Source organism: Lissotriton helveticus, chromosome 1_1, assembly GCF_964261635.1.
Source record: "Lissotriton helveticus chromosome 1_1, aLisHel1.1, whole genome shotgun sequence".
NCBI classification, from domain to species: Eukaryota; Metazoa; Chordata; class Amphibia; order Caudata; family Salamandridae; genus Lissotriton; species Lissotriton helveticus.
In genome coordinates, this window is record NC_136057.1 from 1,117,441,675 (window position 1) to 1,117,458,440 (window position 16,766).

At 40.2% G+C, this 16,766-nt stretch overlaps 1 protein-coding gene across 1 annotated transcript in view; it reads left to right on the top strand.

Moving 5' to 3' along the window:
* The window catches only part of LOC144772266 (solute carrier family 23 member 1-like), a 984,472-nt gene that overhangs the window by 380,593 nt on the left and 587,113 nt on the right, over window positions 1-16,766 (top strand). Inside the window, exons 5-7 of the mRNA XM_078656497.1 lie at window positions 2,765-2,946; window positions 5,567-5,684; window positions 10,209-10,365. Coding sequence (XP_078512623.1) covers window positions 2,765-2,946; window positions 5,567-5,684; window positions 10,209-10,365 — 457 coding nt within the window. The remainder of the gene's footprint in view (window positions 1-2,764; window positions 2,947-5,566; window positions 5,685-10,208; window positions 10,366-16,766) is intronic.

Sequence of the window (16,766 nt, forward strand, 5' to 3'; positions counted from 1 at the left end):
ACAAAGTCCCTGTAGTTGCATCAAAATTCACAAGGCCAAACAGCCACAGAGAGGGGAAGCGTTGAGAAACAAAGAGATGTGTCAGTTTATGAGGCTTTGGGGAGGTGATGCGACAGTTCTGCACGCAGGAGAAGTGATGCGTCCAATCTGTTCTGTAAGGGGAAGGGAAGCATCGACTCCAAGACGGTTCAGGTCCGTGGGTGATGCATCAGGAAAACTTGTTGCACAGGTACGATGTGTGGAAATCTGGTATGCGTCATTCCTCAATGCGACGATGACGAGTGGTGCAACATCGGTTTCTTCAGCCACGACCCCATGATGCGTCGATTCTTGCAGCCACGACAGGTGCTGCATCGGTTTGGCACTGGTGCAGAGATGCATGGAGATTATTCTCACATGGCGGTGCTGCCGCAGGAAAAACAGCTGCAAGAAGAGCGATGCATCGATTTCTTCAGGTTTCCTACGGCTCCCAACAGCAGGAGCAACCTCCAGAGGCTCAGAACTGAAACAGGCACCTCCTGGCAGGTCAGAACTCTGAAGGTGAAGTCTTTGTGTCCCTGAGATTTCAGAACAGGAAGATAGGCCCTATTCAGGTGCAAGGAACTCCTCCCACTACTCTAAATTCAGCCAAGGTCAATTCAACTTAGCTCTGAGTCATCTAGGAAGGTCCAGGCACTTCTCAATCCCCCAAATGGCTGTCTACAGTAAATGCACATCTCCAGCCCCGTCACTCCAAAACCAGACAGTCATTCCAGAAACAGGCATCAGCACACAGAATGGTTAAACAAGTAAATGCCTACTTTCTAAAAGTGGCATTTTCAAACACATAATCTAAAGGCCATCTTTACTAAATGATTTGTTATTAAATTCTAAGTTCAGAGAGCCTAAACTTTATTGCTCCATCTTATCCCAATGGAAAGTTATACTTGTAAGATGTTACAAAGTACCTCCCATTCTATCCTATGGGACAGATAGCCTTTTAATAGTGAAAAACTAAATTGGCAGTCACACACACCACCCCATGTCCTACGTTTCACATACACTGAAGCCTGCCCACGAGGGTATCATGGGCCTACCACAGGGGTACCCTACATGTAAGAAAAGGGAAGGTTGGGGCCTGGCAAGTGGGTGCACTTGCCAGGTCGACATGACAGTTTAAAGCTGCGCACAGATACTGCAGTGGCAGGTCTGAGATACCTTTTCAGGGCTACTCATGTGGGTGGCACAATCAGTGCTACAGGCCCACTAGTAGCATTTGATTTGCAGCCCATGGCACACTCAGTGTACTTCACTAGGGACTTACCAGTAAATCAAATATGTCAATAAGGGAAAACCAATTGTGATAACAATTTACACAAGGATAACTTGCACTTGACACTCCCAAAGTCTAACTTTATTCCTACTAAAATTAGACTTTTGGTCTAAGTTAGACTTTTGTTCGAAACTAAGGTCATAATTTCAAGTTTAGTAGTAGTAAAGTTAGACTTTTGGTCTAAACTTAGACCAAAAGTCTACCTTTACTTCTCTAAATGCCCTTTGTGAATACTGAAAGTTTCGTCCCAGACTACTTTTATGAATCAGGCCACCTGTGTTTTGATAACAGCAGGTTGGACAACCAGCATCTAACAACTAATGCCTTAATTACATCAAACCTTGAGACTCTCAACCTCCATCAAATTGTATTGGGATCTACCCATTGTGCTGGACACACACTAGACGTCATGTTCTCCCCTCCTTGATATGTTGTGGTAACTGGCAACTCCTTAGTTATATGAAGTGACCATCACCTCATTATATTCAAGATCAATCTTCTGGCCAGAACAAACTCAAAAACAACTCATGACACAAAAGCATATATAGACTGTAAAAGAAACTGGACCTGCCTACAATGAATGCCTTTGTCACAAAATTCACAACCAACACGAAAACACTGGATGCTAATGCTATCTTCAACTGGCCTTCTGCAAGTAAAGACACACAAATACCACTGAAGAACTCAAATGAGACCAACCTCAAAAAAAGTGCTGTATGGAACAATGACAAGATCTACGTAACCCCCTTACCAGACCTGAGTAATGTGGATGGCAAACAAGCGATCCAAAAAAAGGACGATCTGCAAGACCTCCATTCAACAAGACTTTATGACTGTCTCTGCACCTCAAATAATGGGCAATCACATACAACTCAAAATGGAAAAGACTGAGATCATGACGTGCAGTGATACAATCACCTACCTACAACCATGCGGCCAAAAGTATGCGATGTCCTGCCAGCATCATCAAGAGAAGTGAGGATCTGGAGATATCCATGGACACAGAACTAACTGTGATCCCACCTGCCAACAGAATTACTAAGAAAAACTTACAGTCTATGATAACAACGAGGCACATTACCTTATACTTGGGGTACTTACAAAACTTATAAGCTACATCAAGTAAGGGTAGTCTGTGCTATATAAATATTGCGATACAATACTTCACAATCCTTGATTAGTTACAATTCTTAGGTAAGCTAGTGTTACTGTGCTTTGTAAATAAATAGAAACAAAGATAAATATTGTATGTGTGATTATGCTAATACTAAATTTGATTGACAATTTTGAGATCACTTGGTCATATTTGTGACTAATGGAAATTCAGTGTAGATAAATGCAAAGCTTGTCCTAAGATGATTTCGTAGTTTCTCCTTTTCTTGCAATTCTTCAATGCTTAATGAAGAACCTTACCAGAATGTTTACATCTTTGATCTTTGTCTTTGATTCTAGATTCAAGGTGCTATAATCGTTTCCTCCTTGGTGCAGATCGTGCTTGGATTTTCAGGTTTGATTGGTTTCCTGCTGAAGTTTATCGGGCCACTTGCCATTGCACCTACAATAACACTGGTGGGTCTGTCTCTGTTTATCGAAGCTGGAAAAAAATCTGGAGTCCACTGGGGCGTCACTGCTATGTAAGTCTAACCAAACTTTGAATTCTGTATGCAATTTAAAACAAAAAAAATTATGATGAGAATGTGCTCATTAAAATCTAACAAAGATTGTTTGCTGCCTCACCAGCCTCATCTAATCAACACTTTTCCTGCATATCTATACTTATATAGATATAGTGATCTGTTTAGAGGCCATCCACATATTACTTCCACCGACCACAGCATGCGGCAATGGGTCAACCTCCTTCTGCCATTAGCAAGCCTACTTTGCGTGTCTCTGCATTTTTCCCTGATTAAATGCACACATTCGCCTTAAAAGAAGGCCACTTTATTGCCAAGGCTCAAGAAACAATAAGTTTCTTTGCAATGTGTTTTTCTTTCTATACATGACTCTGTTTTATTTTTTCAATCATCGCTGTGTGTTTAAACTCTTTCTTGCATTTACTGTAATTCAAACCCAATACACTTTCTTTGTGCTAACGAGAATTATAATTCCTAGTGTTTTGCATTAGAACGTTATAAGGTTCCTATACCTCTTCTAAGTACACTTATCTACTAACAAGCATGTCAAATGTTCCATTTACATTCTATGTAATGATTAATTTATTTATGAGTATTATATATATTACGGTATTAAGTAGCTGCCACGACATCTATGCTTTCTTCTTATGCCGGGCATATTGACTTTGCCAATGCTTGTCATTAAAATTGTCACTAACATTCGAGTATGCTAGAATAGTGCGAGCTGTGACGTGTTTGAAAGTATATTGTATCATTCACGCTGGCATATTTTGAATTGGTACTCCTTAGATTTTCTGTGGCTGAAAATATGATTGAATGATCTACTTCCATTGGCATTTGCGACTCCGATAGCGGATACAACATGGACTTTACCTTTTCATGGAAACAACCATTATCCTGATCTTTGATCAGTCGCGGCCGGTGCAGGTAATAGTGGTGGAGCTGGGTGGGGGGTTCGGGGAGTCGACCTACGACCGAATTAGGAAATTAAAATAAATAATTAAAACCACATGCTCACTGCTTCGCCGACTTTGGCGATGTGGCCAGCGCAAGGCAAGTGGTTTCATTTATATTTTTTATTTTATTTTTCCTCTGCCATCTTCTGTCGACTTCCCCCCTCCCTGCCCTCTCCAGCCCAAACTCTCTTACCTTCACTGGCTGCGACTGTCTTCCATAAATGCAACTTTAGCAGATTTAATATTCTAACTACAGGCCCATCAATACAGCAATGCTATTCATGTCTACATTAAAAAATCCTCATAGTTCAAGAGTTAATGTTCGTTGGACTCCTGCGGTTATCTTAAGTTGAGAACCTAGTGAGCCAGACTCAGCCTTCCATCTTTCTCTGTTCTGTAATTTTAGAGTCATGCTTTGGGAGTAATAATAACACCTTTTATTTACTGTGCTTAGACATGGAAGAAGTGTAGTATGAAGATGAAAAAACAACTTGCTATGTATTATGAATAGTTACAGTTCTTGCTACTATTTTCTAAGTATAAGAGGGAATGCACTTGGGCAATGGGATAATGCTGCTGGTCTAAACAAGGACATAACTGTTTAGGAATTGCTCACTTAACATGTGTAAGACCTGACAGATTTAGGGTGGTCTTCCCCCCAATATTTTGTCTCCCTCCTCCACATTTCTGACCTGTTTTTAGGACTCTGTGCACTTAGCCACTGCTAACCAGTGCTAGCATGCTTGTGCTCTCTCCCCTACACATGGTAACATTATTTCATCCCCAATCGGCATATGTCATTTACAAGTCTCTAGTAAAGTGGTACCTCCTGTATCCAGGGCCTGTAAATGATTTGCTACTAGAGGGCCTGCAGCACTGATTGTGTCACCCACTCAAGTAGCCCTTTAACCAAGTGTCAGGCCTGTCATTGCAGGGCATGTCTGTACAGTGTACACTGCCATGTCCACCTGGCAAAACAACTCTTTTGCCAGACCCTAACCTCTTTTTATATATATAAGTCACCCCTCCGGTAGGCTCTGTATAACACAGAGGGCAGGGTGCAATATATGTAAAAGGCAGGACATGTACTATTAAGTTCTTCATGTCCTGGTAGTGAAAAACTCCCAAAGTCGTTTTTCACTACTGCAAGGCCTGTCTCTCCCTTAGGATAACATTTAGAATTACCTAATAACATTTTACATGTGTAATATACAATTGGGAAGCGATAAGATCCCAAGTCTGGTGTCTCTGGAATCCTAATTTAAAATCCCAAATCATGGCAAAATCGGATTTAACATTACAATTCCGAAAATGCCACTTTTAGAAAGTTGACATTTTCATACTTTAGCCTGCTCTGTGCTAAGTTACCAGAGCATGAACACAGGTTAATTTAAGATTACCCAGCCTCCTACCTAGACCAGGATTGTGGTTCCTGATTGTACAGGGTGACTACCTCTGCTAACCGGAAACGCAAATTCCAACAATATGGATATAGAAATGCATCTGCATATATGATGATGTGTAGCCATTTATCATGCTTCTCAAGTATGATATATGAACGAAACATGTTTCATTATAGGTTAGGTCAAAAAGTGAATATCAAATACATGTATGTGCGAGTTAGTGACAGTACGTATGTTTTCTTCCTGTGTTTCTTATTTTAGGACTATTGCACTTATTCTTCTGTTCTCGCAGTACCTAAGGGCTATTGAATTTCCACTCATGTCCTATACCAAAGGGAAATGGAAAACATTCAAGTATCCAGTATTTAAGCTATTTCCTGTAAGTAGATTATGTTTTAGCTGAACAAAATATGTTTTTAAGAGTGCTTTACTTATAATGTATAAAATTAAAGATGAAAAAGTAAATTTTCGTGACTAAAATCTACGTGAATTTGTAAAAACGTGAACATATATTCCATCATTGACATCACTGGGAATACAACATTTCAGTGGCAAAGGTGACATCATATAATACATATTTATGGCTGCTTCTAAATGCGATAGGTTATGACTGACCATCAGAGCTCAACAATGACACTATACAGTGCTCTGCTGCCTTACAGCTAGGGCACGCTATGCAAATGTCACACACATACATACATAATATCTTTTTTTTACCCCTAATTCTTCCTCAAAAAGTTGATACTATTGATAAAGAGAAGGAATATCAGGAGCTTTTGTGGGGCTGGGTAAATAAACACTTTAGCTTCCTCATTATTGGAAATCATAGTTTTGCTTTAAAATCTAAGAGTAAATGTTTACCACATGAGGGCAGAGCCCTCAAAAAAAGTGATGCCTGGAGAATAGTGACCCCTCTACCCTCCCCCGACTTCTGGTGGGCATGAAAACAAAGGATAATACTAATCACCCCATTTGTGCTCGATGGATGTGCATAAAAGTCTTCTTGGCAGGAAGTTGTTATCTTTCTTAATGTGTACCAACAAATATGAGTGGACTGTGGAAAAGTTCATTAAAAGAAACAACACTGGAAGCAAATATTAGTAACAGAGTTGCTGAATGTTAAGGACTTAGGGCCTGATTGCGAGTCTGGTGGTCTTTCAGAGAGCCACCATGCCATCACCCCACTGCAAGACAGCCATACCAGTAGTCAGACCCCCACCGGATTCTGAGTTAATCCTGTGTGGGAAGTCCTGCTGCAGCAGTCCCATGGCATTGCGTATAATTGCCATGAGACCGCTGCAGCCTTTTCCTGCACAGAAAGAAATGCATAATGTTGTGCATTTCTCTCTGTGAAGGATCATGGATGCAAAAATTGAGGGGGCACAACATGTGCCCCTCTGCATGCACCCCCATGCACAGATGCCCCCTGAGTTTCCTCACTACCACCATTTTCAAGGTATGCTCAGCGCAATGAAAAGGAAGGCAGTGCAGAAACTCTTAATATGCTTGGTAGTGCTGTTGCGGCACCACCAGCATATTGCAGCCTCAGACCACTGCGTTACCTCTGCGTAGTCCATTATTCCCGGAGGTTGTGTCATCCCTGCGATGGTAACACTACCGCACTTGTAATACAGCGGTCGGACCGCCAGCATGGTGGTGCTCTGGCCAACACCGCTTCTATGGCAGTCCGATGTACCACCATATTCGTAATCAGCTCCTTAATTCTTCTGTCTTCTATGAATTGCTCTCTTCAGTCAGGAATAGCCAGAGCAGAGTATACACATGCAGAGATGATGCCTCTTTTAAAGACTTTTTTGTGATTATCTGTACTTCTTCAAAGGGTTGCCCAATTTACCCTATCCCTCCCTCCTACAATTATGCAGCATTACTATCCAAAGTAGATCATTCAGTACCTAAGCCGTGACAGATTTCCAGGCTGTTCACATGATTATTTATCTAAATGCCAACCAATGCTTGTAATGAAAATCTTGACAGATCCAGCACCTCCTGTACCTCTATGGTATTGCAGTGTAATATTTGAAAGATCCACATTTTTCCGAAGGCCACTATCATCTTGTAGATCTTTCTGAACTGTGAAGAGAGCCAAGTCTGGCTTCACTGTGTTACTGGAAACTGGTGAAAAGTGGCAGATAATTACTGTCATCTAACTAATGATTTTCACCTGATTTGTTCTTTTAGCAGCCTCAAATCTTTCATGTCAGACAGAACCCAAATAATAGGTATTTTACCTTTTTAAGTCATATCCAGCAATCACCTATGAGTCGCTCAATGATCCAGACACTCATGTATTGTGTATGATCTTTACTTTGGGTTATTTTCCATTCTGCTTTCATCATATGCTGATGAAACTCACTCTATGTGTGTCTTGATGTGGGAGAAGCATCATTAGTAGCTGAACAGAAGGACTGTTTTGAGACTTTTAGTCTGTGAATGCATATATATCCTGTTAACTGTTTTAGTGTGGAGGACGACCAGAGTATGTCTTCCACACCACCTTTGCTGTGCAAAGGGCGGCAACTGATCATCATCCTCCGTGCTTGAAAAAAAGATGTTTCTGGTGAAAACACCAGAAACAATTTCTTTTTAAATATCAAAGTCAAGATATTAGAACACAGGGCCTGACATTACAGCAAAACAAAATGAAAGCAGACCACACTAATGGCGAGGTCTTCTTTCACTTGTGTGTGGTGCTGAAGGCATTACTCCGCCCGAGTACCAATCAACACAAAAATGCAGAGTTGGAAAGAGGACAATGTCCCTTTTGCAGTGCTGTCTCTTCATACTGGATCCCTACTTGGGGATCACACTGGGCGTGTGATCCTACCGCCAATCTCCAGGGTAATTTACTTCCAGCTGGAGCAACCCCTTGGGCTTGGACCTCTGCTCCCCCATCGCAGGCAAATCAGTAGTTCTGCCCCCTTGTGTGGCAAATAGGAGATGTTTCTCCCAATATGTCCACCAGGGAGCAGAAAGCCCACTACGCCACCAGGGAATACCTTTGATTTACTTTTTGAGGGAAGCAACCTTTTGGACATGGGCCTGTGCTTCCCTTTGACCTCTAAGCACAAGACACTTTCTTCCCCCCTTCCTGGAGGGTGGATAGGGTGTGTTTACCTCAATATACACCCCAAGGGGCTAAAAGGTGCGCTAAACTACTAGGGAATATTTTTGAATTACATTTGAAATGGTACTTTTCATCTTCTTGTGTTATGGAGAATGCCAGAGCTGTTTAAAGATGTAGGGAACATGTTTAAATGGCAAGGCACTCTTTTCAAGGCATCATGACACTAAATAATGAGTTTCTATGTGTGAGGTGACAATACCTTTGACCACTCAGGGTTTAGCCTTATTTAAACACACATTTGCTTGAATGTACTTCTGGGTCCACGCTGCAAAATATCAGGAACCGTCAACTAACTGTTCTTGACACAGGGAGACAGAAAAATATCTCAGTTCATGATTTCTTATACTTTTTACCAAGGAAGATCCTATCTGCTCTGCTACTGATACTTTAGCCTGTGGTAAATACTAATGTTCAGTGCGCATTTATGGTCCAATTGATCATTAAGCATTGTGACCATAACCGTGACCCTATCATTCTAGGGTGTGTAGATGACACTGGAGAAGGGCGGGGTACTGGAGACATTTCAGTGTGTAGTGTTACTCAAGGCAGGGGATCAGATTATGAAGAACATTCAAACAAAATAATACCTACACCGGTTAAAAAAGTATCACTTAACTCAATTAAAATAATTAGACCATACTCTGAGTGGTAGCAGCTACAATACTGCATATGTGGAAGCAAAGATGAACGAGTCCTCTCTGACACAATCTAGTTTAAGAACAATGCAGCACCTTATCACATTCTGGGTTTCACAATTTCATACATTTTCTATTCAAGTCTAAAGTTTACTGCATATTAGATCTGCTTTCTCGAGCACTGAAACCTCAAATAGGGTTTGAGGACAACACAGTCCTGAATTGTGAACAAGAGTATATTCGATCTTCCTACTCAGTCTGTGGATATGTTGTCTCTTCACATTTTTCCCAAAAGGCTGACAAGGATTGAAATTGCCATTTGCAAAGTTTGCATTAGATTTATTGAATGTATACTTCATTTGTGTTTCCATATTCCATGTTTTTCTTTTTTAATTGCATTAGCACTTACAAAAAACGTAGGTCCTGATTCACAAAGGTAACTTACACTTTCGAGGGAGTTTATACTTTGCAGTAAATTCAATACTTTTGGTTTACTCATTTCGGACCAAGTATAATCTTCTCACAAAAGTGTAGGTTGGTGGTCTCCACCACCTGAGTATATTGATTGGTTTGCTCTTATGTAGGTGGTTGATGTTCCTTACACATCTGCTCCCTCACGCTCCCTAAACCCCTCTTACTCTTCATAATCGCATTCCCTTTTGCAATAAATCTGCCCTTCTTTAAGCCACTCCCACATTTACTACTAAAACCTACCTACATGTGCAGAGACTCCGCCGTCGGGGCGGAGAACTTCGCACTCATAAGTACAGGTAATGTGGAGGCAAAAAACTCCACTAGTAGTTTGTAAATTTCAATCAGTAGTGTGTTTTGTAGTACTGCAAAATGTATTACTATCTGCGGTTTGTCAATCAGGCCCTTAATGTACAAGCCGCATATTGAAACCTGTATGTCATATAAAATTCAATTTGAAAAGCGCAATTGCCTAGTAAACTCAATAATGATATTTCGGAATAGAGAAAATAAATATACACACTGCATACTATGATCAATTTTAAAGTTATAAGAAAGCATTAGATTTCGAAACTGCTGATCTATAATACTGTATTTTTCAGAGCTGCGTTTACACTCATTGAACTAATGTATGTTTCTACCCCTTGACAAGGTGCTGCTGGGTATGTGTGTCTCGTGGCTAATCTGCTATCTTCTCACGCACTTTAATGCCTTCCCCGGCAACCCTGAGGAATATGGATATGCTGCTCGGACCGATATTAACCTTGACGCAATATCAAATGCCCCCTGGTTTCATATTCCGTATCCCGGTAAGCTGAATTATTTATGTGCACATCTATACTTGCACTACGGAGTCATTATGCAGATTATAATGTTTCAAGGCAGCCTCTTCATGAATGAGCAGTGTTGTATGAAATTTGAAAAAAAGATGTATTTAATTCTCTTTTGTTAGATGAATTTACAACCTCAATTTCAGAATTGCATTGCATACCATATCCTCCCATCTTGCATGCACGCGGCCTCCAAGTGGCAACAAAAACATTATTTAAACATGTACATTTATAGTAACAAGTCGATGTTTTTAAACATATCTTAAAATTAGTGAGCACAGCAAAAGAATATCGTTTGCACCCACCAACCCCCTACCATATTTATTATTTGCCTTGTTTCAGTAGTTTTCAAAGCCCAATATTATTCTTAGCTATCTCGTTTGAAGTGGTCTCTTAGGCAAGCCAGTAGCATCAATATAAAAATAAAGGACCTGGGGTAGATTTATTAATATTTGACGGAGCACAGCAAGACAGCTTGCTTCGCTCTGTCAAATAGAGAGGGCAAGAATGTGCCATATTTACCAAGGTCTGACACATTCCATGCTCTCTTCCTGCACTGGCACTATGTGCTGCTTAGCGCCAATGCAGGTACCCTTATGCCATAGTGCAAGGGTGGGTGCGTTGATGGCAGGATTGTTTTTGTGCAGGATGGTTTTCTTTTCTTAGAGGCATGTTCCTCTTTCTATGTGTCCTACAGAATGCAGAATAGAAAAAGTAAACAATGAGGAGAAATGCAAATATTTCTCCTTGTTGTGCCTCAATCAGGAAGGCGTACAATATTGACATATTCCAAGGTTTTAGTAATAAATGTAAATCTGGGAATGGACCACAAAGCATGGGTGGATGTGTAGGAATACTCATTCTCCACTCATGTAACATCTTCCCAGTGCAGGTCACACAAGGCAGTGACTTGCGCTGTGCGTTACAACAGATTTACCAAGCCATGCAGGGCCATGCTAGGTGGCTTTGCAAGGCTTGGTAAATCTGTCTTCAGGACTGAACTGCCCTTGAGTCACCTTGTGTGACGCAATGGCAACACAACCCTTTGATAAGTCTGGGCCCCAGATGCTTTGCACTGAGTATGCATTACCTTCATAACATAAACAGGACACAAAGAGCTATGCTGGAATTTACTATTCAACGTAAATCAGGATTTGTGTTGGATATGTTCCCTAAGTAATGCAATGGGTAATGCGAAGTTGCAATATGTGCTGGTTTGTTTTACTTTGCACCTAAGTGTGCAGTGCATGTATGGTACATGGGCGATCCATGCAACAACCCATGAGTTTTGATGAAAATCTCTATCCAGGGTGGCCTTAAGGGCAGTGTACCCGCTGCCGCAGCACTGGTAGCTGACCTGCAGAGAACACCAACCTCGGGGCACTGTGCTTAGCAACAACCTACGATTTAAAAGCACCTGCTGCAGAGTTCCTTGTGCTTCCTGCTTTCAGACAGCGATAAAAGTGTCAAGATAACTCTTGCGATTAATGTTCCTACTAGGAAGAGAGACTAGAGTGTTTTCTAGGGGCAGTTTTGACTCACCATGAAGCAGGGCAGAGAGTTATTGTGCCTGATGCAAACAAACGATCTGTATTTTATGTGGATAGCTGAATGGATTTGTAAAGCCAGCCTTAACCAGCTCTTTAAAACAAATGAAATAAATGTATTTGAAAGAGGGGTTATGGAGAGATGAGGGGCACTTTTTCTGGGTGGTAATGAGGCAATCATAGGAGGAGGCTGTGGGCGGCGCCAAAATAGATTGTTGCACCAGGCGCCACCAGCACTAAAGCCAGCCCTGTCTCCATCTATAGACACTCATAGACAGGCTTTGTGCTAAAATATCACTGCCTCAAGGCAGTCATAACGAGGAGAAACTATTAGTTTCGACCTGTTTTTATTTAACAAAGAGTAGTGATTTACCTCTTTAATGAGTGACCCAGAATGCAGTGATCTTTAGTGCATTTCATAAGAGAGAAAGAGATATACATCTTGCGGCAGAATTGCACAATGTGCAACCAGAAGCCTAGGATCAATCACGGTTCCCTTGCTTCACTGAAATGGGTGATCTTATCGATTACTTGACCTCATTGTGCTAATTTGTCCTTGATGGCTACTTTTTGGTGCGTCTTGAACTACATCACTTCGTGATGTGCACTATAACAGCACCTGTCTTGTGCATGGGTTACTAGACTATGCTGTTGCTGCCCCTAGAAAAATAATATATATCATATATAGGGGGCATAAGACAAATGACTTGTATCTTGGTTCACTAATGCCATTGTTGTCAAGGCAGATGTGTCGGGCAATTCTTCAACATCAGGTTTTGAATTTTGGATGTCAAGGTAACATTTAGTTTAATATCATCTGTCATAAATAATATATCATTAAATGTCATCCCATTTGATATAGATTTTCTATCATTAACTCCAGTGGAAAAAATATTTTGGCGAATGATATTTACAACATGTTATTTATGTCAGATGATGTTCTGACTACCTCATTCTGGTACTACAACATGTATAATGTATAATTTCTAAGAGGTACCACTTAGTGGGCTGATATAATCTAATGTAATAAAGTGAAATGTTTCCACAAGTAAAAAATGTACAGTTTTTTAATTTGGAATAGAATAAGTCCTATTTTTCCAATTTCAAAAAGACATTTTTTGCACACTTTTTATGTCAAATATTTTGATGTCTCATCTCATTCTTTGACTTTGGTGCTCTGTTAATTTGCTGGCCTGCCCAACTCTGCAAAACAAAGAAACAATTCACAAACGTACCTGATTGCACACTGTGTTGGGCATATTTTGCTGATGACTGCACAATGGGAAACACACTTTACAATGCAGCCTTTACCATGAGAGGTCTTTGTCCCTCAGTTTTTAACACACATGTATCTTCACTGCACATGCCTTTACCACACATGCCTTTACTGGTCATGTATTTACCATGCATATTGGTCAATATTAGTAAGTATGTGCAAGCAGTTTTAGAAACTTTACAAATACTAAATTATATTTATTTTAAATATATTTAATATTTAATAAAGTTGAATTGAAAGTTTTTTGATGGGATGTAAGGGATTCTGAGATTTGAAGTGATTATTGGAATTAACAGGATTTCACTCACAGAAAAATTGCTTCAAATATTTTAGCAGCACCAAAACAACACTAAAGTCAAGAAATCAATCAAGTAAGAAATTTAAAACAATGTATTAAAAGTGGAAAACATCAAAGACATAAAAAAGACAAAACAAACAAAAAATCCATTCAGAGGAATAGGAGTTGTGATGTTTTTTATTTTTTATTAATGTCCATTAATAGTATTTCACTGAAAGGTATCCAGAGCATAACCTAGAGGTCATTCATGCACCAAAGAACAAAAAAGTGACTGACTAGCTGCTCAGCCTCACAAAGGCAGTACGAGCTGGGGAAGAATCAGTTACATTGTTGGCGGGTGCACAACTTTTTCTGTGAAATGAAGCTGGAGCTTCCATCACCTCTTCCTGGTCATGAAGAGTATAGTACACTGTCATAAAAGATGACGTTTTGAGCACGTTCATGAGTCATTTGTTTGAAATGAGCTTTCCTACTTGAAGCAGGCTTTTAGACCTATCAGATGGGATTGTCCAAAGCGATTGCTGCAGATTTGGACCTGCAGCTGCATACACTGCAGTGGAGGTCACATAGGTCAACAAGTCTTCACTGCAGCCCACAAGGGGCATCTGACCTCCCCCAGCTCCATCTTCTGTGCACGTTGACACTGGTGCTGCAGAAAGGTTGGATATGCCAGTTTACCCATTTTTCCCATATTTAGGGACAACAGCACACACACCGGGAGTTCTTAAGGCCTCCCAAACTATACCAGCAATCTAAGTCCATGTAAAATAAGCGAATCCCTCCTGTTATTATCCCTCAGTGTAATACCGGAAGTATGCGAGGCTGAGTTGACCCGGCCTGCATTTCAATGTGCAAGTCACAACAGATTAAAGTAACAAGCACGTTCCAGCCCGTAACTTGCTGTTACAATTCGCGTCATAGAGAACATTCGGTTCTTTAAATGAAAATCCTTTGCTGACAAGACTGCAGTATTAGAAAATGAACACCAGAGTTTTATAATGGCGCGTGGGTCAGTAGAAGCGACATCTACTACTGAGAGAATGTGTTGGAATGTCCAAGCACTGCCACTGAAGTACTAAGCCACATTTTCAGTATTCTGTTTTAATTGCTGGACAAATCGTATGAAGCTGATGACATGCGTTATTTGTCTCTTTAGTGCTGGTACGCTGACCTGTCTGGGAATGTACAATCAAGGATTTTATTAGAGAGGCCAGAGTGGATGTCTCGCTCACTTATTGTGCTGACAGTGTTTATAATGGCTTCCTCGAGGGCTTTATGCGAAAGAAATGAGAGCCGCATAGATGTTCCCTGGCAGCCATCTTTTGGAGAAAAGACTCTCCTAAAAAAAAACAAGCACAAGCGCTCCTCACACGGCAACAGGGGAGGGAGGGGGGCTGCACGATTCCCTTGCGGGAGCGATAATTGCTAGCCATGTGGCAGCGCTCGCTCCCGCAAGTGAATCACCCCATGTGCATGCGTTGCCATTGAAGGCAATAGGAACACGTGCACCTGTTTGGCGATTACTAAAGGTCTCTTTTGCCTATACAATGCATGTGCGCTGGGTAGGCGAGACCTATAAAGGGCTCCTGCAGGTCTCTATAAGTGTAATATGCATATCATTTTTGGAAAATCAAATGGTCTTGGCTATTTCCAGAACTAAATCTGAAGAAAACTAGAAAAACATCAGAAAACTGACTGTGGCATAATTACATTATGATCAATCAAAAATAAAATTAATTGAACAGTAGAACTATTTTTCAGCAATAATTGTTAAGCCTTAAATTTGGGGTAGAGTTTGGTTTTTTAAACGTTAGTGTTAAAAGTAATTTATGTCACAGTAGAGGATTATTTTAGAGGTTGAGTTATGTTGTGGATAATGTTATGTCTGAGCGTTGGGATAGGTGGTGGTTTGTGGTAAGTCATGGTTGTGTTTGGTCGTTTTTAGGGAATTTACTACTGTAGATATTTGTTATTATAGTTTTCAGGATTTCCAATGCAATACAGAGCATTTTCATAAAAAAATTTAAATTCCTTCTTGGTAAGTATAGATCCTCTATAATTATGCATTATTGCATAATCTATATATTTACATGAATAGAAAACCAAAATGTGTGACCTGGTTTAAATTTGTAATTATTAAGTGGGTCGTGGTGTCCTTTCATAGCTCATCCACAAATTTCATTTTACTGGGAAATGTCATTTAGCTTACTTACAGAGTATATAAATACACTAGATTGCTAAATGTAGTCCCTGTTATTAATATTTAATTATCATATCGGCATGCCCTTGACGAATACATACTGACCTGGCAGTCATTAATAGATGCTCATTCCTGACATGTTTGTGAAAATGTCCATGTGCTGTTAATTGACTTGTCCGTAACCAAAGCTGAACAGCTGAACATACTTTTGCAGTACATTGTACAGTGTTAATGTACATAAAAATGACTGTCAACTTCTTGAAAATAGTTATTTTACAGTTTACAACAATTTATTGTATTAGGTATGGGATATGTGTGCATGAAATTAATTCTCCCTATCAGACCCCACTGCCCAAACGCCCCACAGTGAAGGTCCTCTCTTACGTGCTTTCTATCTGTGCTTTTCAATTAAGTTTTCTCAACAGGTGATTGCTGCTGTGCACTGTGCATTTTACTTTTGGTGATAGTTTTCTTTAAAAAAAAAAAAGAAAAAACACCCATCACTGAGAGACTGGGAACACATTTCACAAAGACAATAAATCGTCTGGTCATTGTGCTTTACATAACACCGAGACCACCTGTCGGAGGATTCAATTATTACCAACACGCAATTCGTTAACTGTCCACCATATGTCAGGTGATGCATGTGAAGAAGGCATCTTCTATTAACTTGGTCAAATAAACCTTTTTCGAGGCCTAAGCCAACCCTTTTAATATATATGAGCCCCTCCTAAGGCAGGCCCTAAGTGCCTATATAGAAGGCTGCATTATATTTAAAAAGTGTCCTGGCAGTGAAAAATCTCCAAAGGCTTTTTCTGCTGTGGCAAGGTTAGTTCACCATAAAAAAACACAGGGTTACATTATGACACCTTATAATTCATAACTTCAGTTTGGGAATAGCTAGGCCAGTGGTTCAGGGACTCAAATTAATTGGAATGCAAAATATTATATAATGGTAAAGGCAGATTGTAAAAGACAATTTTGAAAAAGGCATTTTTAGAAAGTTGTCAGTTTCCTGCTCATAAGGCTCTAATAGACCTTACAAATAGAATCCCTAAC